Source organism: Anser anser (assembly GCF_964211835.1).
Source record: "Anser anser genome assembly, chromosome: 2".
NCBI classification, from domain to species: Eukaryota; Metazoa; Chordata; class Aves; order Anseriformes; family Anatidae; genus Anser; species Anser anser.
The window spans coordinates 144,498,108-144,523,515 of NC_139721.1; the positions used below are offsets into that span (position 1 = coordinate 144,498,108).

General features: G+C 38.8%; 1 protein-coding gene across 6 annotated transcripts in view; it reads right to left on the reverse strand.

Moving 5' to 3' along the window:
* Positions 1-25,408, reverse strand: part of ARHGAP21 (Rho GTPase activating protein 21) — a 124,012-nt gene that overhangs the window by 49,053 nt on the left and 49,551 nt on the right. For all 6 annotated transcript variants that reach the window (XM_083823612.1, XM_083823614.1, XM_083823611.1 and 3 more), the window contains 3 exons: positions 23,892-24,074; positions 17,990-18,014; positions 3,724-3,816 (listed from right to left, as the gene is read on the reverse strand). In XM_083823612.1, coding sequence (XP_083679738.1) covers positions 3,724-3,816; positions 17,990-18,014; positions 23,892-24,074 — 301 coding nt within the window. The remainder of the gene's footprint in view (positions 1-3,723; positions 3,817-17,989; positions 18,015-23,891; positions 24,075-25,408) is intronic.

The following is a 25,408-nucleotide window of genomic DNA, read 5'->3' on the forward strand; positions in this document are numbered from 1 at the left end:
AAATTATATGTAAACATATATAGGTAGTCAAATTCCTACACTTTTCACAGGACATCTTCAGATGAGGTATCTTATTAAAACTTCCAAGTCACCTAGAAAATCATAGAAAGAAAACCACAAGCAGGCATAAGCTATATCAGAGGCTCACTTAAGCATCCCATCTTCAAAGTAAAGTTTCCCACGGGTGATACCACGTACCAAAAACTCCATCTAATTCTCAAGCAAATCCTCAGTAGATATTTCATTCCAAACAAAACCAAATATTAACTCAGAACACTAACAAGGATATTAAAGGAAAACTGTACATTTCATACTTCTTTCCTCTGAGAAAAAAAATAAATAATGTGCTCCAGGTTCTTCCTTCCTCAAAATAATATGGGTTGCTTCCAAGACACTACTGGTTCTTCAGTACCTCACATACAGCATAATGGGTTATTTCTTATCCATATAGATCGATCTTTAGACCTAATATCACTTTTATCAGGTTTCTCCTAATAGTTTGTTGTACCTTCTTCATTCAGAGTTTCATTCTCACCATAAATTAAGTGGCACATATATCACCGCAAAAACATGAAAAGGATTTTCACCTTGTGAGCTACTTTCAACTTTTCATGAAGAACTCATCCCATTCCTTCAACAAAAAGAGCATTCGTGTCATCTCTGATCAGAAGAACAGAAAAGTACGTTGAATTTACTAATGAGGAGAAAATGGTCTCTAAAAGGATTACAGATGGGGGGACTATAGAAAGCTGCTGAAAGAAGTATTGAAAAAAGTATCCATGCAAAGTGAGCCAAAGGGAATGGCTTTTTCTAGCACTGTTTTAGAAATTGAAAGCTTTTTGTGTGCTTCTGGTGTGACCAAATCAAAGACAATGAAAAAGAAGTTCACTCTAAAGACTCAGCCTGACTCAGTGGCAATAATGCTCTAAACACGTTTCCTCTGTGAGGTTCCCTATACAGACCCCATGGAGTTTCAGACTTACCAACCCACGTGGATCTGCTGACTGTTTTTGATTTGGTGATAACGTAACCATGCAACTAACTTGGTACAATATTTTCAACTTCATACAAGTTTGTGTGCTGCTTTTAAGCTGCTTATCACCCTTTTCTTCACCTGAAAGACCCCTCTCAGTTTTTTCTCTTCCTTCCTAAGCTATGAAAGGAACATTGGTGGCAACATTTAATGATTACTATCAGTCTTGGTGATTGCTAGGTATCTGCAACATATGGTAATCCCCTTCCCTGTGTTGTACACATACAGACACCCTAAGCAATTAGGCTGAAAAGCTCAGTTTTCATTAAAATGAAGTTAATTTTGAAATATTTGACATTACACCAAAATACATCCTTACAAAAAGCTGCAGGAGACAGAAATGTTATGGTTTGTACCAAAAAAATATTCTCTCTAAACCATGTCCTATTAGGTCATATGGCAAGACTTCTTCAAATTGCATCAGATTCTTCCCTGGAACTTAAAACTGGCTTTTTTCCAGGCTGTTCTGGAACTTGCCCACAGATGTAGATCTTCACTCAGTATCCCCATTGAAAAATATAATTAGGAATACCTTGCAAGTAGGTCATATTAACTTACCTACTTTTATGCAGTGTTTATTTTTCAAAGAACACAGCAATGAAATAAGGCTACTTGAAGCACACACCCAGTGAACCGGAACAGGAACCTGCCAAAAAGCCCTCAAGTGGGGCACACTGCAAAACTGGCTACTTGAAAGAAGTGGTGGCAGCCAACTCTGCAGAACACGATTTTGCTCCATTTCAGGGGAAGGCATAAAAGGAAAGGCTAGTGCCTGTAGTGCAAAACAGGGTATAGAAGCATGAAGGCTTTTTCTCATATAATTTTTCTCATATCAATCCAGAGGTTCATTAAAAAACTTTGATCATAAGTGTTTAAACACACTTAAAACAGCTCCTGTTCTGTACACGTTATAGTCCTTCATATTCTTGCTTGTACATAAATCACTGCATAAAGATCAAGGTATTGGAAGCATGGATCTGCTTTGGCTGTCTGTACTTCGATAACAATAATTATCTAATACTTACATTTGGAACTCACAGATATGTTATTTTTAATTAAATGTATCAGATATTAAATATGGGAAATATGATCTTTCTAACTGTAGCCAAGATAAACTTAAAAGAGCATTCAAAAATACTCAAAAGGAGTTGTCTTACTTTTAAGATATTGTACCCTCTTCCCTCAAATTTACAAGAGCACACCATGCTTTCTGGTGACTAGCAGGCAGGTAAGCTCCTGAAACACAGCTTACTGATTCTGGGTAGTCAAGCTTGGGTTAAGATTGCCAGTATTACGTAGTAAAGGACCCTGCAGCAATGAAATAAGAGCTGAAAAGCATAACTACCTAAACTAGTATTAGATTTTTCGAGCTTCTTCCTTCCATGATGTAACTATAAAATAAAGCCAAGTTGCATAAAAAATAAATAAAATCAAAACATAGATAATTGTACAAAATAAATATATAGTGTCTGTATTAGAAGTTAAGCAATCTACCTTGCTGATCATTCCCTGAGTGCTTTATAATGTAATTTCAAGACAGAGATACAGTAATATTTCAACCTCAAGTTTTAAACAAGAAATAGTGGCATGACCTAATTAGATACAATGACTACCAGTGTTTTTAAAATATTCCAGTACATTAAAAATATTTTATGCATGTATTTTTTGTTCTTCATTCTGGGCTCCTAAAATCTCTTCTATGCCTAAAGATAAAAATATTCTCTACAGATTTCATCTCTTTCAATTTGGCAAACACTGAACAGAGTAGAAATTAACATGGCTCCTCTGTACAAATTCAACATATGCTGCATTTTATCAAGCCAAAACATTTCTTTATATAATAGCATTAAAATAATGCCAAAGTAACCCTCCTCTAAATAACCACTTACGGAAGAGTTAAAAAAGAAAAATACCACATGCTGTAAAATAGGATCTAGAATTGTTTTTAAATTGCAGATCATCCTAGAATGTTTGTATTTCTTTAGAAGGAAACATACAAAAATTATCCTATTACAGACAAATGCATGTATACAACTGTTTAAAAAAAAAAAAATCAACATCCCTCTAGGTCTACAAACTAGCTTCCTTTCACAGAATGCATGTTTTGCCATGTTTTTAAGAAAAACGCGTGTTTGTAGTGGTATCCATCTACATAACTTATTGTACTTTTATCACTTCTAAGACATCCCCCTCTAACATAGGGTTTTTTTCCTTCAGCTCTTAAGTAAGGGTGTGACAAAGTACCTAGCATTTCACAAAAAACATACTGCCTGCTCCAGGAATTAGAGATTAAATTAAACAACTGAACAAAATTTAGTAAGGCAGCCTTGGATTATTCTCATTTCACTTAAAGGAGATAAAATAATTTAAAGGACAAAAACCTGTATGTCTTGAGGTTATTAATATGTAACAAAGCACAAGAAATAGCAGCTTACATGTGTCATTTTATTATCTTACAACTACGAACAAGTATACGAGACTAGTAAGACTTTTATGCCTTAATAAGTATTACACAGCACCTCCTGAGAGAACACAATGGTGCTTTTGAGATGAAAAACACTTCATCACAATTCAAAAGAGGGGTTTTGGAATTCTTAAAAAATGTTTAATGGTAGACAAAATTATATGTAGAAGCTTAAAACGTATATGTATTTTTACACCATGTACACGAACATGCAGAAGAATGGTACCTGTGCAGAGTCCAGCTTCAAAAGCAGGTCCGCCCTCTTTAACTTGTTTAACAAATATGGTATCCATTGGCTCCAGTCTATTCCTTTGTTTTCCTGAGGAAAAAAAAAAAAAAAAGGTATTTCTTTAAGTCTTGAATTATACTGCTTTACAATGTTTTCATTTTAAAGAATTATTTTGAAACGTTATCCAGACATGTTCATCAATACACTGAATACCAAAATCTAATTTGGGGGAAGGGAAGGAAGAGATACAACTTAGCGATGGCACTTGGTAGGTCAGGTTGATGATCTGTTAAACTTGAACTTGAAGGTCTTTTCCAACCTAGATAATTCTATCTATGACTATACAGACAGCATTTCTTCTCACTATGCTAAAGATCTTTTAGGTGTCAGGGCAGAGGAAGGGCAAAAATGCTCACAATTATGAACTTAAACTTGTGAATATGTTATGTTAAATGTTTATTTTTTTTCTTTTTTTTTTTTCCTCCCCAGATTCATTTCATGATGTCTTTGCTGCTTTATCATCATGCTGATGCCTACACTGTTCAGTAAGAAATACTCCTTCCTCTTCTGGATTCCTATCTTGCTTAAGATAAAGCCAGGGTAAGAATTAGTAGTGCAAATTGAAAAAATAAAACCTTAAAATTTTTCCCTAGAAGTGAGAACCATAAAACTGATTTATGGTCCTCAAGGAACTGAAACACTGATTTTCTAACCATATTTTTCAGATGCTCCAAGATTAAAGTTTTCTTGTAAATTTATTGAAATTCAAAAGGCAACATATACTTCAAATTAAATTATGTCTGCACATGAACTGTACACATCTGTATATACACGATATAAACCTAAAGTTAGCCTGCAGTAGTTAGAAAGCCTGTATCTTATCTTCTCGCCTTCTCAGCATACAATTAATTTTTATGCTTCCAGGAACACAGGCACCTTGTGCTTTTACAGGCATTTACTAAGCAATTCTCAACTGAAGTAGCCATTGCTTCTGAATATCTGAATATCTGAATAAGATGTGGAGGAGAAAGGGAGGCAGAAGAACGCAGTTAAACAAATACAAATGAAAAACCAGCACGGTTACACTGCAGACTAAAATACAGTGATGCCGTCCTGAGCTACATCTGCATATAAACAGAGTAAGCCATCTCACAGCTCCTACGCAGCTTCGCTAGTTTAATTTTTCATGCCAGGAGCTGAAAAGAAACAAAAATAAAAATTTTCAAACTTTATTTCCAGTCTGCCAGCAGACTGCTGCAGAATAAACTAAGTTCAGGGCAAAGTGTAACCTGTCTCCCCTGACAGTTCTAATCTATGCAGTAAAAAACAGAGGAGCGTTACAGAACCAGTGGTAGAACCTTGAATGTTACAGCCAGAGAAACACATACCATGCCCGTGCTAGCCATAAGCACCCTGGTCCCCCCCCAGTTCCCTACACCCCTATACCACCACCGTCTGGAGGCTGCATGATAAGCCAGCCTGGGAGCTGATACGGACTGAAAATAAGCCGGGTCTGGGTGGATCGTGTTCAGGTTTCCCAGGAAGCCCTGGCATTAAGGAGAGGGTGGTGTAAGCTGCAGAAGAAGTAGGAAGAGCAATAGCAAATAAAGAGATTACTTAGAACTGGCACTGCTGATAAAAGAAACACTCCCTGAAACTACAGCTACAGGTTCTGACCACTTCTTCAGTGACGTTTTGTTGATCAGACACAAACGGCACTGCTTTGGGCAGCACTGACACTACAGCTTAAATATTGCACCTGGTCATGTTTCCTAAGCCACATTCTCTTTCTCAGTTGTTGACCGAATATAAATGAGGTGTCCCCCTTATCACTTTTTTTGGCTTCATTTCCATATGGGGAAAGTTTATTATCTAAAGAATTTCAATAAACTGCACAAAACCTGGCTTCCCTCTGAATCTCATTCACAATTTTCAAGTACAAGTTTGAGCCCAATGCCTTCCTTTTGTAGCCCTCTCAGTGTCCTGCCACCTTACCAAAAACCAGTTCTAAATGGCCTTCTCAAAATAACTCTGAACGGGTGGAGAATAAACAAAAAGTTGACTTGATAAGATCAGCTAGTTATTACATACAACACAACTGAATTATAAATCAAAAAAACAGCTGGCAGTTCAGTCCCCAAATACTTTAAAATTTGATTAGCAGGACGCAGCTACAAGACATACAAAATGCTCTTTGTGAAGCAAAGCTAATATCTGTCATTATCAATCTGCTGATTTAAACAGACACTGAACACAAGGCAGGTCTCATCCTTTAAGAGGCAGGAACATTACAGCGAATTTAGACAAGCTCAAAGAATAATTTACCCCAGATACTATGAACAAAAGGTAGCTTCAGAGTGAACAGTTAAAATACAACCTTTTATAGGACCAAACACCCTTCCCAGTGTTGCCACGTCATGTGTTACTGAAGAGATACAATCCCAACGGTGACAATAAAAAGTAATGGAGCTCCCATGGGACGTGTAATTTGAAACAATCAATACCTTACCCAACGTAGAACCACAGGATGGTTTGGGTTGGAAGGGACCTTAAAGATCAATCCAGTTCCAACCCCCTGCCATGGGCAGGGACACCTCCCACCAGACCAGGTTGCCCAAAGCCCCATCCAGCCTGGCCTTGAACACCTCCAGGGATGGGGCATCCACAGCTTCTCTGGGCACTCTCTGAGTAAATAATTTATTCCTTATATCTAATCTAAATCTCCCCTCTTTTAGTTTAAAGCCATTATCCCTTGTCCCATCACTCCACCCCCTGACACAGAGTCCCTCCCCAGCTTTCCTGTAGGCCGCCTTTAGGCACTGGCAGGCCGCTGTAAGGCCTCCCTGGGGCCTTCTCTTCTCCAGGCTGAACAACCCCAGCTCCCTCAGCCTGTCTTTGTAGGAGAGGTGCTCCAGCCCTCTGACCATCCTCGTGGCCCTCCTCTGAACCTGCTCTAACAGGTACAAATCCTTCTTGTGCTGGGGGCCCCAGAGCTGAACGCAGAACTCCAGGTGAGATCTCACAAGAGCAAGGTACAGGGGGAGAATCACTTCCCTTGACCTACTGGTCACTCTTATTTTGATGCAGCCCAGGATCCAGTTGGCATTCTGGGCTGTCCATGTCCTTCTCCCCGGAGCTGTTTGTTCTCAACCCAGTCATCGCCCAGCCTGTATTCATGCTTGGGATTGCCCCAGCCCAGGTTCAGCACCTTGCACTTGGACTTGTTGAACCTCATTAGGTTCACATAGGCCCACTTCTCAAGCTTGTCCAAGTCCCTTTGTGTGGCATCCGTTCCTTCTGTGGTACCACCTGCACCACTCAGCTTGGACAGACCCCTGAGGGACCCCACTTACCACCAGCCTCCACCTGGACACAGAGCCACTGACCACCACTCTTTGGACATGGCCTTTAAGCCAACCCTTTAGCCACTCAATGGACCACGCTTCAAATCTGATTTAGAGATCAGGGTGTCATGTGTGACCATGTCAAAGGCCTTACAGAAATCCAGGTGGATGACATCTGTTGGTATTCCCTTGTTGACTGATGCAGTCACTCCATCAGTGTTTCAAATGTGATGGAGAGAGGCTTGGTAACTACATCAACCAGTTCCATCGGGACCCTGGGATGCATGCCATCAGGGCCCATAGTCTTGTACCTACTGTATTTCATCAGGTGGTCTCAAACCTGTTCTTCCCTTACAGTGAGAGAGACTTTGCTTCCTCAGCCTCTGCCTAGAGGTTCAAGGACTTGAGAAGTCCTCAAGAACTTCTTGAGGGAAGCCTGACTGCCAGTGAAGACCAAGGCAAAGAAGTTGTTGAGTACCTCAGCCTTTTCCAGGTCTCCCTTCTCATTTATCAGAGGGGGAATACTCCCCTTGACCTTTTTTTTCTGACCTGCCTTCCCTAGGCAGGTCAGGGCTAGTGATCTACTTACTGCTCGTTTGCTTAGCGCTCAAATGCTACTTCATAGCTTGTGCTTGCCCGAATACACAAAGCGACAGGTCAAGCACCTAGATTATTCCCATTCAATACTAGACAGAAGACCTTTAATACAGGTACCACTTCTGAGTTGGAGAAAAAATTGAACCCATTTATGAAGGCCAGAGACTGAAGGTTTCCCTGAATGTATGATTTCTGACTAACCTGCTGGCAGAACACCGGCAGCTACACAAAGAAGTTCTTCAACACTACAGGCAGTCACTGGGGGTTTTCACAACTGTTTCACAGACCAACTTGCAAAGCTGATAACATCGTAAGCATAGTTCTTTGTCCTACGTGCAGAAGGAGGTTATGTTGAACACATTCTCCTTCCCAGAAAAATGCACAGACACCTTAAAGATTACGATCAAATTTGGGGAAAAAAAATAGGCTAACAGGTTTACCATGTTGTTTGCATTTGCAGGTTCATTTTACAGGTCAGTAATATCCATGTACAAGTAAAGGCAAGAAGAAAACCTTGGACTCCAAAGCTCTGGAGATGAATACATGCTCTGCATTTCTCCTTTAGTCGTTTGCATACTTGGATACAACCCAAAACTTCTTTCCTTCAGTAAGCACATAAATGAACTTCCTTCAATGTGTAGTCTCAAAGCATATGCTTGTATTTTAAGTTTGAAATTCAAGCAAAGCTAAAAAAAATGTTTTCTGGCAGTAGCAGCTAATGATAGTTTCTTCAGACCAGCTTAAGGGAAATAAATCTTGTAGATGTGCATCACAGTCATCACAGTACTAAATTTCAAGTAAAATTGGTAATCTAATAATCTGTCAGGTCTCAAGACTTAACACTCCCATTTAACAAATTGATTTTTAAAAAAGGAATTGATCCTAGCAGGAAATATTACAGCTGTAATATTTAAATAAGGCAGCGCTCCCTTATACCATCACACATCAAGGTCAGAGCACAAACTATTCTGAAGCAGAGCAAGGAAACGTTTACTGAAACGCTAAACAAGACTGGCTTATCTCTGTGCCTGAAGCTGAGTTAAACTGTTTGGAAATCGTCCACTAAAGTTACTCTTACTGAAATTATGATGTGAATTACTGCCCAAGAACGCTTTTACATGGCAAGAGATGGAAATCCTATGTAATGTAACAGCAACAAAACTAGCCAAGCCTTTTATGTAGCACTAACAAGCAATGCACAATTAAGCTGCAGAAGGGACTGCTTGGCAACTATTACTTAAGTACACGCCGTTTTTGCAGTGTGCATTCACTTAATCACTTTTCTTCACTGTAATGACTTTTGTTTGGGGACCAACATCCAATAAGTAAATCAATATATCATAGTACCTCTTTAACAGATACCTGTTATATAAAGCAACCATCCATGGCTTAGATCTAAGTAATTAATTATTAGTGATTAAAAAATTAAGGTCCCTCAGTTAAGAAGTTACATTTTCTTGTTCACATTTTTCACATCATGAAGTTTTAGCATGAATAAAGTACACTCAGAGGTCAAAAGCCAAGGAGGAAACAAAGATTTATTTTACAATCAGCATGCCTCATTCGTTATGAGGAATTAAGCCTCTTCTTGCCACAAGCTGCCAATAGCCAATACTACTTTCTGGCTTGTCAGAGACAGAGGTTTGTGTGCATCAGACAAGACAAGACAAAGGCATTCCCTTACCAATTTCCTCTGAATTTAAACTCCCTCTGGAGGAGCACAACACCCAACGCACCGGGACCTCAGAACGTCTCAGCATGAAGGAGCATCTTCCAGCTCTCAGTTGTCCATAAGAGTAAATTAAATAAATAAATACAATACTCCCAGAGCACCTGATTTTAAAAACCCTTTTTGGATGTGATTCTCATTCAGGTAACAGCGGGAGCTTTACACAGTAGATGGATGTCCGTTCAGACTCTCTCAGAACTGACCTTTCTGACATCACTAATTAAATGCGCAATTCCACCACCACGCCACCGCCCACATCCTCTGGGCACAGAAATGCTTACAGTTGAAAACTGCTTAAAGCAGTGAAACCTATTGTAGCCTAATATATGCTCATCACTGACTCCCCGACTAGACCACTAAAACTAACTTTAACTGGAATAGAAACAATCCGTGCTGTCCTTGCAGGAGCAAGGAGGCATCACCACCTGCACTTCAATACAGCCAGCTTCAGAGAAAACTCCAGCCCAGCCTATCCTTCCACAGCACACATTAGCCTTCAGCATGACAAAGCAAACTGCTATAGCACAGACCAACATCTTGCCTGTATCCCAGCATCAGGCAAAAACAAGACGCTGCCCAAACCATGAGCCTGAACTGACCTCCTTCCAAGATCCACCACCCAGAGCACAGGATCAGCATTACTTGTTCACTAAGTTCTCCAGCTCCATACTACAGTGTCAGATTAGATTCACAATTTTCCTAATATCGAATTGTCTAATTTTTTATTTTTAGCATATCAGCAATTCCTTACAAGGCAATACAGCAAACAGTAAAGCAGCTTGTAACTACTAGCCTGTCATGCATCTAGCCTTATTTGCCAGTGTTTTCCCAATGCTCATTGCTGCATACTGCTTTGCCTCCTCCCTGCTCCTCTGTACATTCATAAATAACTTAATTAAGCATTATGTTGCAGGCTATCAACAAATAAGACAATTTTTCCCCAAATCTTCAACTGCAAGTAAAAACAAAACAGAAAAAACAAGACATTATGCACATGAAAGAACAGGCAAAAGATGTGAGCTGCTAGGAACACACACAAGCAGGGAAGCAGTACAGATGGAAAGCCCGACTTCTGTGAACAACAATTTCATATATATTTAATTTCTCCAGAAGTGCAGCTATGAACAGAGGTGAAGTTTTACATAAGAGTAATAAAAAAACCAGAAGCACGTGAAATGGCTAAGTATACAAGTTAACTGACCAGAAACTGAAAAACAGCCCATAAAGACAAAAAAAGTGCATAAAACACAAAAGTCTCTAGCCTGAGTAAACGGTCACCATTCAGGGTAGGTTGCAGTTCACGTTAACATCCAGGCAGTAAGGTAATTTTGCTAACAGAGCAGAGCAAATATTCCTTGCAGCACAAAAACCTCCCTCGAAATTATGTTATTGAAATGAAAATGTGACTTTAGAGAAGGTAACTTTGAACTTTTACTGAACTTTTACTTCAGATACTCAGCATCATCAAAAATAAGGAAATAAAAAGAATATTTAGAAGGTAGTTCATTAGAGGCTTTAGAAGGCTCAGGGCAGAAATTCACTGGCTGAAACAAAGGTACTATGGACTCAGGAGAGTCTTTACATTGAAGTCATTAGTCTAAACAACAAAAGTTAAGAAAATTGGTCTTAAGTGTTCATAATTGTATGCAAATCTTGTAATTAGACAACAATTTTCATCTGAATAATAATAATTGTTACCTTCAGTAACATGTAAGATCAAAGTAGAATCTACAGAATCACAAGTGTAATGCATCTTGTTTCAACTGATGTTCCAATTAATGTCAAATCAAATTACAGCATTTCTTCACAATGCAAATATTTATCATCATTTACGATCTAACCTCTACGCTACCTGGATCGACTAGCTGAGACTACAAGTCAGTGCCACCTCCGCAGTCCAACAGGAGGAAAATTTCACACTGTGAAGTCAAAAGGAAGCTTTCCTGCCAAATGTCTGGAATACCACAAGTGGCAGAGAGGAATACACTCCTACCATAGCCACCTGATTTGCAAAATAATAAAATTCTAATGTGCTCATTTCTCCCTGATGGAAAGGGAATTCAAAAGATGACTATTTTGAAACAGAGCACTAGAATTAAAGAACTGTTAGCGTTTGTACCTGATTTACACTTGGGGGTCACAAACACCGAAACTTCTCCTACCTCCCCAGAACTAGACCTAGAAATTAATTTTGTCCAGCTGCCAGTTCTGGCTTCGTCTGCTAAAATGCTAGGCTGGAATACTGCTACTGCAAGGAACACACCTAGCATTACACCAAATATCGTAACCTTCATTTTTTTTTAGGCTACACTTTGCAGACCAGAGTTACTATTCTGCTCTATGATGTATCTGGAAAAGAAAAGAACGTGGCAGAAGTGATATTATCAAATCCACTGACACACGGTAAGCAACAAGCACATCACTTCTCTGTAGTCATTAAACTTCTGATATGAGACAGTCAGATAAAAACCATCTGAGTCGCAGACAACAAAGAGCACCTCTCTGACAAAACTCTTATATTTTGATAAAAACGAAAAGCTATTGCTGACATCTCTCTTCTTTCTCTTTGACCTGCAGAGCACAAACCTGCAAGTGTTTAGGGACACAGCATAACATGGTTCTTTCTTACAAAGTCTCTCCTAAGAATCTGCTTTTTAACAACATGCTGGTTCTCCTCTTCAAGGCACCTGTAACGTGCTTAGGAATCCTCAGAACACGGGAACAGAATAAAAGCCACGAAGTTTTGTTAACTATTTGCAGAACACTTTTTGAAACAAAAGATCTAAAAATAAAAAATAACGAGAACAACAAAAAAGGGAAAAAGAAAAAAAAACAGAAAACGAAATTCTGTCAAACATCTGTCCCTCTAACCGAACAGTTGCAGGTGGCTGTGCTGGGTATTGCCCCTGGCCCTCTGCTCAGCAGGTAGAAAAGGTGACTTTCATTTTTATACTGTATCCCCCGCCTTGTGAAACAGCTTAATTATTAGGACAGGCTTTTATGTACACCTGACTCAAGGGCGAGGAAACATTTCTCTGGAGCATGAAAACTTAATTACGCTCCTGGATATCCAAGGCATTTGCACTCCGTATGTTTCAACTCAGATCAGAGTGGCACTGATTCTCGGGGCGCCTTCCAGGCAAATGGAGGAAAAATAGGCATGGCTACAGTGGGGCAAATGTTTCTAAATGATTACAGAACCAAAAAACCTGCTACTCATTTCCCAAGCTTCTCAAAAAGGGATTGCTCGATGTACAGCAGAACTTAGATTTAATTAAATATCTGTTAAAAATTAAGTCCTTAAAACTGCCAGGATTACATTTAACAGTGCAGCTAAAGACAATTTTGGATTTTATAATCTGCAAACTGCATTTCTTGCATAGTGAGCATTTCTCTACTAGCAATCTGTTACAGAAAAGGAGCCCAAAGGTCCCAGTCAGGCCCCAACAGAGCTTAATTCCACCGACTGTAAAGCATGAAGTAATTCAACTAAAAACACTAAACAAAACACAGTGCCAAGGATGAGCCTCTAAATGAGGACAGTAACGAGTAAAATAGTGTTGTTGAGTTGTTTAGCTTTGAAACACCTGGCATTCAATTCTGCGATTCAGGAAAAATACATTCTGTTATTATTTAAAACTCCTCTCGTATTTTGATTAGGCAACTCAACGATGGTATTTCTTCTTTTGCTTACTCTTCTCTTCAACCGTTTGACTAACACAGCCTCAACTCCATTCTCAAGAGAGAGGGAGACAGGAGAGAATCATCTGGCATTTTTATGAAAGACATAACAGTTTCAGCTTAAATACAGACTTGCTCAAAAAGTGTATTTTCCCACTGCATTAGTCATCAATATTATGGTTTTTTTTTCTTTCTTCCTAATTCTCTCAAATCTAAAATGAAACCTTCTGAAGTTTCAAATTTAACCTGTGACGAAGCAGTCTAGAATACTTCATGAAGTTCTCATATACACATAGCTCACAGCACACAGCACGACTGAGCTTGGAGGCCATCTGGTCCAGCCTCCCAGCCCAAGCAAGGCCACCTAGAGCAAGCTGCCCCCAGCCGTGCCCAGATAGCAAACACAGCCATTCAGGTTATACCTGTTGTACCCAACCTACAGAGTCTCCTGATAATCCATGGGAATTACATTGACCTAGTAAAAATCTTAAGAGCCGCATAAAAGAGGAATTATCAGGCTCTCATCTCTGTCAAAAATTAATCTAGCCCTCTCACAGCATTCTCATCATTCAGTGGTAAAAAAAAATAAAGTTGGATTAAAGATGCACAAAAAATAGCAATTTGCTATGGTACTACCTACCTCTTTTCCTCTCACTCCCACCCCATTATCGTATACCTTAAGACTGTATCATCCCAGCAATCTATTGACCTTTCCAAATACTTGCCTTCACATTCAGTCTCTTGTCCCTTATTTACCCTGTTCTCATCATCACAGGCTCAATTAGTTTATTTCATAACACACTGAGCTTTAATAGACAATGATGTTAGAAACTGTGGGGATTAAATTAAACCTTGGGAGGATGCAAACCACATTACAGAAATAGTCTGTTTAAAGAAATAAAACATCAAAACCACACGAAGCATTATATAAGCAGCAGGAAGGAATAAGAAGCCTTTCCTGATTTTTTTTCTGCTATTCCCCCAAACGTTCTGCATCAAATCTGACTTTCACAGAGCTGAAGGAGCTTGGGTTATAAATTGCAACTTTTTAGCTTAGAAAATTGAAGGACAAACTTTAATCCAAAGTTAGGCACATCAAAACAATGTCTGGTGATTGCAATTTAACAATCCAGAAATGCCAGTGGAAACAGATGTCTGAAGCCTCACTAGAAGGTGCACAGCATTTATAGTCTCTACAGAAAAGGAGACTGAGCAATATACCTAACCTACCTTTCATTTTGCTGGGAAGATAAGCTGCTAGTTGCTATAGATACCTCTACATAGAAACAGGAGATAAAGCGAGAACATTGTATTAAAGAAATGATACTAGATCATATTGATACTAGACTTCCTGACACTGCATCAAACATAATATAGCTTAGTTCTCATAACAAAGATGAAATTCATTTACGATACTAGTACTATATCCTTAGAACTGTTCATTTTAGTCATGATCCACATTTAAAAAAAACATATACATTTTAGAACAAGCTACAAAAAAATGACCTAACCACTCAATATGTACTAAAAACTTGTATTTGGCCAACTATCATTTCAAGGAGCCTTTGAAGGATGAAATGTTCACCATGTCAAATACACAATGAAATGGCTCAAAAGGAGATGGCTTCCCCTTTCACCACTTGCCACATACTGACAGAGCAAACTACATGTGTTTTATATAAGCACACATATAGATTTATAGATATTTTTCAGCTTGTCTCCAAAGATTCCTACAAAGATCTTCTGCAAGATTTTGTCTGTGAGATACTTCTTTTAAATAAAAATTTCTAATAGCGAGAAACTCCTAAAAACTGGAAGAATGCTGATGGTATACTATCCTCAAAACACACAAAAAACATACTTCCAAGTTAATACAGGACGGCTGGTGTTAACAGAATCCACTAAGAAAGATCTACGTAATCTAATAGGTTGCATCTGTCAGAAAAGCATTTTAGCTGAAGACAACAAGAAATCTTCACTCTAAGCTGACAGCAGAAAAGTGACAATTTTGCACTGGAACAGGGCTTCACAAAAATGAACAGCTTGAAACCCCTCAGCTTAAGTCTTTGACAGAGGAAAGCCCAAGTGAATTACCATCTACAGACTCTAAAAGAAAAATATTTAAGATATTTTCACTGTTGAAGCACAGCTTCAGAGACCCAAGTTTTCTGGACAAATGTGGAGGAAAATACCTAAAGTTTGCCACTAGATGGCTCCTCTGTATGACCCCCCAAGGCACTGCAAGCCTGTTCTCCAGCTGTCGAAGCAGAACCAGGGCTTCAGCAGTGCCAGCAGCCAAATACACACCTTGCAACTCTGAAGCAGCTCCGCTTAACTTTCCAGTGTTAATTACTCAAAGAATCCTTTCGATAATCCTTCGGAGAATTTCAGGCATACCTGCTTTTGCTAAATTAATCTGATGTTGTATGAAAAATAAGATGAATACTTTTCGTGGTTTTTCACAAACAAACCACTCTCCTCACTTGAGAAAAGGAACAACTTACAGCAATGTCAATAGGAACAGCGTAACAACCCTTCCCCTCCACTCAAGGTCACACTAGATGTTGGGAAAAGTCTTAACACTTTTGGTCCCGTTTTGTTATTTTTAAGGTAGGATACATGATTTTAAGGTAGGATACACAAAACTGGTAGGTTGAGTTCAAGTGACACCTATAACCACTGACTCAGTCATTTCTTCCCTTTCCATACACAACACAAGCTCAACTTTTCTGTTAATTAGCATATTATCTTATCCAAGTATGCTTTGTGCCCTCTGATCTGTATTTCAAGGCATACAATGTACTAAGGTGCTATAAACACGCAGCAGTTGAGCTATGATTCATAGCTTAAATAGCTAAACAAAAATTTCCAGACAGTAATCTTGCTCCCACCTGTGCAGGTCTCACAACAAACCAAGTAAATGCTTGTTCACTGCTGTCCCTCTACTGAAAAACAGACCCCAGATGAGCATCTAAGGCAAAAAGACCCCCAACCATGCCTTTAGCCGATCCACCTCTCCCTATAAGAAGGATTTTGTCAAACTTCTTCCTCTCCAACACAAGTGACACCTCCCAGTCACGTTTGGCAGAGCAGTAACTTCATTCCCTTCCTAACAGGATTTCTCTTCATTCATTTTGACGAACAGGGGAAAAAAAAAGGTGGCAGCAGATCTGGGAGGCAGAAGGGGAGCTAAGAGGAATTGGAAGGCACTGACTTCTCACTGTTTAACAAACAGGTAAAGGCAAATGAGCAACACCAGGAGAATGAAATGCGTAAGTGCATCTCCCCCTCACCCCCTGGAAAAGAGTAAGAAAATTCAGTTACATTTGAACTTCCTAGAATGCTTCAAATATGTGACAGGTACACAAAAAGCCTGGAACAAAAGTTCAGAGATGCTCTCTGCCTTCGAGCTAAATGAGATTTTTAGGTGCATGTTGAAGCTAGGTAATGTTCTCAACTACAACGTAAAGCAGATTGCAACCCCCCAGTAAAATCAGCATTCCCTCTGTGCAGTTTCTGAACAAAGGTATCCAGGTTTACACAGGCCCACCCTCAAACAACTGCACTGGATCGCCACATTAAGTACAAACCAAAGCACTGCACATTACACTCACCCTGCAACTAATCCTGCATCCTTTGAATACCTCACAATCATGACAGAATGGGAAAAATGGAACGTAGAACTGGGCTCTCCACCCGAAAACCTAATTTCCTCACCCAAATCAACACATTTGTTATCCCTGAAATGAAATAAAGAGATACCAGCACAAAGGAGAGGTATGGATGAGAAAACACCTAAATGCAGAATTTAAATTGAGACTAAGACAGCTCCAATTTGTAAAAATAAGTTAATCAAATTTTAAAAAAGACAGCAGACAGAAGCAACGTGACACAGGGAAAGCTATGAAAAAGGAGGGGAACTGACAGACAACCTTGAAGAAAGTGATTTTTTTTCCATTCCTCCTAAATCAAGTGCTAGATTTTATTCACACATCTGACATCATTGAAACGTATTCCATGGATCTCAAAACGTACATGAAAATGACAAAGTACTGAAAATGATGAAATAAATCAGTCCTATTAAATACTGAAGATACTATTACTAGGTTGATAGTACTTTTTATTATTATCATTTCTTAAACGGTTGTATGCCACACGTAGGCACTTTTTATCATCAGTCTCAACACTAGGCTTACATATTTCTGTGTCATTTCTATTACAGTCAGTTACAACAGAAATCAAATTTCATACCGGCTGCTCTTAGACGCACCATACAGCAACTGTTTTTTAAAAAACACATCTATAATAAATACAGAAAGCAGACCCAACCTATTTGTAGTACTCTGAGCAGCTGAACTGTGGGGCTAAAATGCAGATCGATTTAAAACTTTGTTTTAAAAAAAGTTTAAAACTTTGGCACTAAGAAGGGAACACAGCTGGTTTCTTGCCTTCTCAAACACATGACAAAATAATAGGTTGCTCGGAGAAGCCGTGGATGCCCCATCCCTGGAGGTGTTCAAAGCCAGGCTGGATGGGGCTTTGGGCAACCTGGTCTGGTGGGAGGCGTCCCTGCCCATGGCAGGGGGTTGGGACTGGATGGGATTTAAGGTCCCTTCCAACCCAAACCATTCTGTGATTCTGCAATATGCTGGGCGCAAGCGATACATACAGCATGTGTTGTAGTAATCTGCAGCAAATGCATAAACTAAATAGGTAAAGCTAAAAGACTTTTTTTCCTTTTGCTCTGATGCCACACAACTCCCTAAAGAGCTTGAAAGTCATACTTAGTAATTTTACATTTACAATTACCATTTTACATTTTAAACTCTTAGGTAGTTAGTGAAGTATATTACATAGCTCGAGATAAATGCTCAACATATTGAACCTATAAAAGAATGAAAAGAAAACATACCTTGTCTATTTCCATTCTCTTCATCCTAAGGAAAAAGAAAGAGGGCACATTAAAAATTCACTAAATGGAAATAATACATAGGCATCTGTAAGCTATGAGGATTTGAAGTGAACGGTATTAAGGCTTTCATTCTGAAATTGTAGCATAATCCCTGTTTACAAAAAAAATAAACTGTTCCATGAAACATCCCCACAGAAACAACTTGAAAGGCACTATCTGATAACAAATGTACAAAAAAAAAAACCAAAACACTGTCATGAAGCCTAATACTGCATTGTGTGTTTTTGCAAGTATGTTTCCACCCTGAAAAGCCAGGCAGAAGAGATTATACTTTCATCATCTACAAAGTTAAATAATATGCTAGAGTTCTTTAATACTTACAAAAAAATTGTAAGTAAGCTCTGAATATTCTTCCTGAAATTTGAAATATCAAGTTTGTTTTGCCCTCAGTGATTCTGCTTACAGAAAAATATCTTCCCCAAATTCTATTTTGGAAAAACTTTGAAGATTTTCCTTCTGGTTAACGCACTGTATTTACAAACCTAACTAACATGCATCAATTAATCCTTCAAATAAAACCCTCTACAACTAGAATGTACTGATGGAGAAGGGCATGCTTAAAATAGCATATGATTACTTATTTCAGCTTTCTTGTCAGTACTTTAATATGGATGAGTGGCTTTTGAAAGAGCATAGCTAATTTCTTCTTCAGCAAAAATCTACCATTTTAACTTTCTAAAATGGTTAAAACATGGAAATGTGCTTTTTTTTCCCCTGAAGTGTGACTTCATGGACTAATACATTTTCCACCTAAATACAGTTCCTTAGACTAATATGCATTACTTGTAAAGTATTTCTAACATTTTACTTCACCTTTGCTAATTAAAACAGCCTCACCCTAAAGGAAACAAGGAGCAGGGGATGATCAGAGAAGTAATCTTCACCTATACGTTTCCTCCCACTTTTAAATGGATCAATTCCATATTTCTAACTTTTCATAGTAAACGCAAATCACTTTTGCATATTAAATATTCCCAAAGAAATTGCATGTTGATCTGAGTATACTATTCAAGAGAAGACGACTTGCTGAGAGAGAGACCTAGATACAAATACTGTATTACATAATGAGGATGAGACAGAAGTCTTTCCTAGGTGTAAGGCATTTCTTTCACGACATATAAAAGTGGAGTACAGCCTGCACCTCAAAACATTACAATAGCACAGAAGTTATCAGAATGCCTGCTGGAGCTTTAAAAGAAACCACGCAAGTGTCAAACGAACAAAAAGAGTGAATTAACAGAGATCTGGTACTGATTTGGCTTTTCAGAGGTCATGACAATCAATGGCCATTATCACCCCAACTCTGGTAGCAGCAAACAGCATATCCTTATGAATAGTCCTGTCTGCTCTACACTTTGGTAAAAATGCCATACTATTTGACAAATGCTGTTAAAATTTACCATTATATCCTTTGAACACCTGTAACAGTCAGTTGGTTTTCAACTAGGTATGATCACCCAAAAGAACAGCAGCAAAGAATTAGATGAGGCTAATATCTGCATGTCTCTAATTTCCACCCGATCTATCAAGTGAGAAAACATCTTTAGGACCCTGAACATCAGAGCTCATATATATATGGATCATACCTAGGGCAGGCTACCTTGTCTAATGCTATCAACAAAAAGTTATGGAAGGGGAAAGTTAGTTAATATAAAATTGCCAGCATATGAGAGACACTGTACTGGGTTTGTCAGTTTGTCACCCAGCATGCAAAGGTGTGTTAAAAGAAACACCTGCAAAACATTAGTTTTTCATTGTACCCAGCCAATGAACTCGGGCCTTTAAAAATGGAATGCTTTATAATGCAAATGTTTCGGAATTAGCTTTCTCTCCTACATTTACCTTTTACGCTTTGCAAGGTGTTAGAATATGCAGCTTCCACACCTAAAGCAAATATATTCATTTATCACTTCACAGCTTCTCAGACTGATTCAGTTTGTACAATGTAATTCATATGCAAAGAAGTGTTGCTGACTAACAAATCCTAATAATCATCCGATGTTCAACGCATAACGTAGGCTTCTTGTAACGTTATCTTAAGAAATCCTCCACATACTATTCACGTAATGAAAAGGAGACATGAGAATCAAGGAGGATACATAATGGCTTATTCCTGAACATGGAGCTATTCCCCGTGTACTGTTTGGAGTGCGGCCCCACGCAAGCACAGCCAAGCACTTTTGCCAAAACACAACACGTTGACTGCAGTCTCAGTTTACAAGATCATCTTTCACCTCGTCCTTCACCCAGGGCTGCCCCTCCCAACAGAGCTACCAAATCATACTTTCTTCCACTGCCTTTCACTGCCGTAATTACTATAAATCAGCTAATAGATTAGATTAAGAAACAGGCACAACAAGGGGGGTATTTACAGGAGTATATTCACTGTTAAGTTCCACCTTCTTTCCTTTATGTGTCACTTTAAACTTACAGTTAATTAGCCATTTTGTGAAATACACAAGAACTTATCACAATATCCTGAATTTGGCCTAGACTTCCTGTACTATGTGTATACTGAACATTAAATGAAAGAAATTAAAAGAAAGTCTGCAGTTGCTAGCAACCTATAACCTTAAATATAATATACTAGTAGTCAGTATCAAAGCATGTAGGGATGTTGCCCTAAATTGGTTACAACCAGTTGTGTTCAATCCCTTTACAGACTGCAAGATGGAAATGTAACTTCCAGTCAGATGGAAATGTAAATGAAGAAAACAAAGCGTTAAGGAAGCCTCTCATGTGCCGTTTTTCAGGTCGTCGTCACCTTGTCACTAAGTTGTTTTATGCTCATTCTCACCCTGCTTATTCAGGCGGTACACAAGTGGCAGCCCGTACCCCGGGTGGCAGTGCCAGTTAGAGCACTGGTTCTAGCTGTCTAGACAAGAATAGGAATTTCTCACTGGTGACAACAGAGGTCTGCAAAAGGTAGATGCCAAGCTTTGTACACCTAAGGTCTAGAAATATCTGCAACTAGAGCTTGCCATTGCCCCTTCCTAAACCCTACATCTCCTGGTTTAACACAACTCCACTTACTTTATTCAGGCCTTAAACAGTTCATTTCAGAAAAATGAGTAGCATCACTAAGAACAAAAAGTTTTAGTACTACTGTGTTTTTTTTTAACCAATCTAAACCAAAATAAACCCTTTTATTAGACTATCAACTATAACACTAACCCTCTTAAATTCAAACAAAAATCCAATTTTCAAATACATCCAGGCAGAGAACAGAAATGAGATTATTTTTTCTTTACATGAAGAAACACCCACTCTTCCCCACTCTGCATCATCTGAGGAGAGTTCTTTGCATCCAAGAAAATTCACCCCACTGCCTTTCCAAGTTGCAGCCTCCTTTGGCCTGTAGGAAGCTTTTCTTTCCATTGCCATGGACTTTCCAGCTGTGGTCTGATTTTTACCACACCCTGCAGTCTAGAAGCTTTATGCTCTGTCCTTGAGAAAATTCAGTGTTCCCCCCATGTGAGGATTCTTTTCTTCTCCACAAAGGACTTCACCTGACCATGTTAACAGCTTTTCAGATGAGTTTCTAATTCTCTTTACTGCCACTACCAATTAATGTTGACTTGCAGAAAGGTTAAGAAGTATTAGAACAAGACTACCTTGAAAGAAATCAAAGCTACAACGCGAAGCCTTCCCCAAGGTAAACAAAGACCTCTGTGCCGATCTAGAGGGAAAGCGAGAGCATCAAGTTGCCACTTGAAATAACGAAGACTGTGACAATGAGAAACTTGTAGGGGATTGAGTAACTGGCTGTTATGTCAATGGCACCTTCAATTTCCAGCTGTAACCTCTACCTTACATCAGAGGTAACCGCACACATTCTCTGATGTAAGGAAGGGACAAGGTTGCTCGATGATGTAAAGCAGTCATAAAGCCAGATCACAGTTCCTATTTTCATACTATCAAAAAACAGAAGCACCTCCTCCTCCCAAGACCCTTACACTTTTGGTCAGTAAGAAAAGAGAGATGAATGATACTTGAGCTTAGAATCAATGACAGAGTCTACAATTAGCCAGTAACCAATATGATCTTTGTTCAAATAGTGGTGGCACAGAAATCAGATTTGCCTCATAGAATCAGGCTGACAGCAAATGAAATTCATGCTTTACATAACTTAGGTACACAGACATCTATAAAAGCCACCTTATTAAGACCCAGGAGTAATAATTTTGCACATCTGTTACCTTCTCTGCTGTCTCACGGACATTAAAAGGAAGAAGAGAATATAATGGTTCAGGTTAATTTACAGAAGTGCTTACCAGGGCTCTGTGCAAATGAATTTTATAATCCTTAGAGGTGACTGAATGCCTGAATATAGGTATTACATCAATCCAACAATCCCATGATTTTCTTTTCAAAAACCAGCCAGAAAAGGGGGAATGAATTACCCAGATTCTGCCATACCAGAGGAGAAACAGACGTAAAAAGGGTGCAAAGAGCTTTTGAGCAGGAAAAGAGGGAGCTAGAACCTCAAGATACATTTCAAGATCTACAGGCATAAGCTCAGTATTGTATTGTTTGGGTCTCTGTCTCAGGAACCATCAGAAGCAAATGAGAAGACAATGGATGACATTGCCTCCCTCCTCCCCCCCAAGTTTATTTGCCCTCCCTCGTGCATATGTCATTTTGCACGTGGAAATAGTATCATCTGTATGAGTAGATCTCTGAGAAATCCAGGAGAAAACCAATCTAATCACTTCTCGGTTAAGGAGTTGAATCCTGCTCATGCTGTCTATTTTTACCTAGAATGCAAATATGGGTTATCAGGAGATGCTAACAAGTGCACGTAATCATCTGTCCAGCTCAGCTAAGGCTTCCCCACTCTCCTTCACGTTGGAATTTAACTAAGGATTGCTCTTGGCTGACTCTCTATAACCTCTGTTGAAGAACAGAAACTTTGGGATGACCTAATAGAGCTAATAGTCTCATTTAAAGTTAGCTTCAGTGACTCTGTGTTAAGGGGAAAAACGCTGGGCGCAAGTGCCTGCTGTAGCTGAAGTTAACTGGAAAAGCGTACCAACTTTCCCCTGGAAAGATTTTTCTATTTGAAACAACTCTTATAGCCACTGAAGATAAGCAAAACAGACAACTTTAGCTAAAGACAATTAGAGACACATGAATCAATTATCTGTCTGAAATGAGCGTTTTGAAACTCATTCCCCCATCTTAACATCAACCTAGTTCTCTGCCTAACCGGCAAAGCAGAAGAAATCTCAGAGGTAGGGCGTATCATGAGAACTTGCATATTTGATTAAAATAAGCAAATGTTATTTGAACTCAGTAGAATAAAAAATCCCTTCTTGATACTCAAATCTCTATTCAACAGTTTCTCAGTACCAGGCACTACAGCAACTTCCAATAGGTTCAGTCACGTAGGGAAATACAGACAGCCTTTAAACGAGGCAGACTGATTAGCTGCTTAACATTTTAAAATAATTGCTTTAAATAAAACCTATAGAGTATTTTAACACCATTTCTCATGAAGTTAGGAAAGTTGTTCTTCAGTTTAGGCCAGTATATATTTGTCTCTTGACTAAAAGGGAGCTGCAAGAGTCTTGTCCTTTTCTGCAGAAAGAACGTAATAAAGAGAAAAAAAAAAAGGTCTTTCTAACATCCATCAGTTTTAAGATATTCACAAACTATGGTAAACTAATTAATTTTTCCAGGCTGTTCTTTCAGGATGATGGTATAACAGATTTCAATTCTGGAGAGAGAAAACAGAAACAAATAAAAAAATCCCACAACCCACACCCCATCCTTGAAGCATACGCTTTAAAAGGTATACAAATTAATGACACTGGCTTTAGGTAAATAAATAGTCACTTACTTTAAAAGAAAACTGAACTGCAGATTCTGGAGGGTAAACTATGAAGTGTCTTAAAGTGAAGCCAAAACCCTGAGATGTCCTCCTTAACACGACGGTTTTTGGACCAGGCCAAGAGAAAGTTTCTTCTTCCTCTGATGGTGATATAGCTTCACTCTGCTCTTTTCCATCTTTATTTTTTGATGCCTGAAAGAAAAGAGACACACAAAGATACTAAGTGTAAGTTATAATTCGGATATTTTTAAGAGTATTCTTGTGCACCTGAAAACAATTTTTTTCCCTCCACATTCAAAATAGATTGATTACCAATGACGTTTTCTTAAGATACATGTCTTGTAAAGCAGCATCCTTCTAGCATTACACCTCTCTGGTCATATCACTTACACAATTCTTAAATTTTAAATTAAATTACACATTAAGAAACTTTATGTTCAACAGTTTAAAGTTGAAATGAACCTCAAGGAATGTGTACAGATTATGTATTTTATTTGCTTTCTAGTTTACTTGGATACAAATTAAGCATGCTTTCTTTTTGTCTTCTGCGACTCCATTTCTGGCCACACAGAGCTCACAGGCATACAAACACACCAACTCCTTTTCCTGACTTCAAATGCAGGCATGATTTTCTCAGCTAGTAACTCCTCACTTAAACAACTGAAATAACTGAAGAATGCATGAAATTGGTTAGGCTTCTTTAGTGAGACACACGTTTTCTCATTATCTTTGATTTCACCTGCTTGTTGTCTGGCTGTGTTTTCTTTTCCCGCCTCAGCTGCTTTCTCTGAACAATTCAGTATTCCAGCACTACACACAAGTAAAAAGGCCTGATTTCCTACTACAGTTATACTGGAATCCCAGCTCTCTGTTAGAAACAAGACATTTTGTTCCTTTCTTAAGGGTAATTCTATATACCCATGACTCAGAAATATATGATTATGAAAAAATATTTTTATTATTAAAAATATTTATCTTCTCAGCCTTATATGAAATCTTTCATTTTAAAGTGCATGCCACATCATTCATAAAATCTGAACCAAAAGCTGAAGACATACAAAGAGAGCATGCAAAAACCCTATGACCCTCCTCTAAATATTCTAGTTCAACGATGCGTGAAACAAATTTAGATACCAGAGCCTATAGCCTATTCAAAAGGTATTCAAACAGAAATAATAGTCTTCTTGTCCTTCTGTAGCTCTGTTGCTGGGGCTCAGCAACTGGCTGATACGTGTCAGAATTTACTGCTTGGTTTTCTTCCTAGACTGCTCCAAAATAATCCCTTACAGCTGGGATTTGAAAAATGCAGCAGTGCTTATTGGTAAGGTGGGCCCAGCCAACTCCAATCAATACCTACAGAGAACACAAAACGTTTTGACTTCCACCATGACAGCAATGGGTGTCACGAGGGAACTTCTGCAACTACTTGGTGGGATACTTAACTCTGCATTCGGGTGTGTAAAACCAAACGTGCTTCTACACGGCTGCTACGGACAGCTCAGAAAACCCGTACCTTGTTTAGAGCT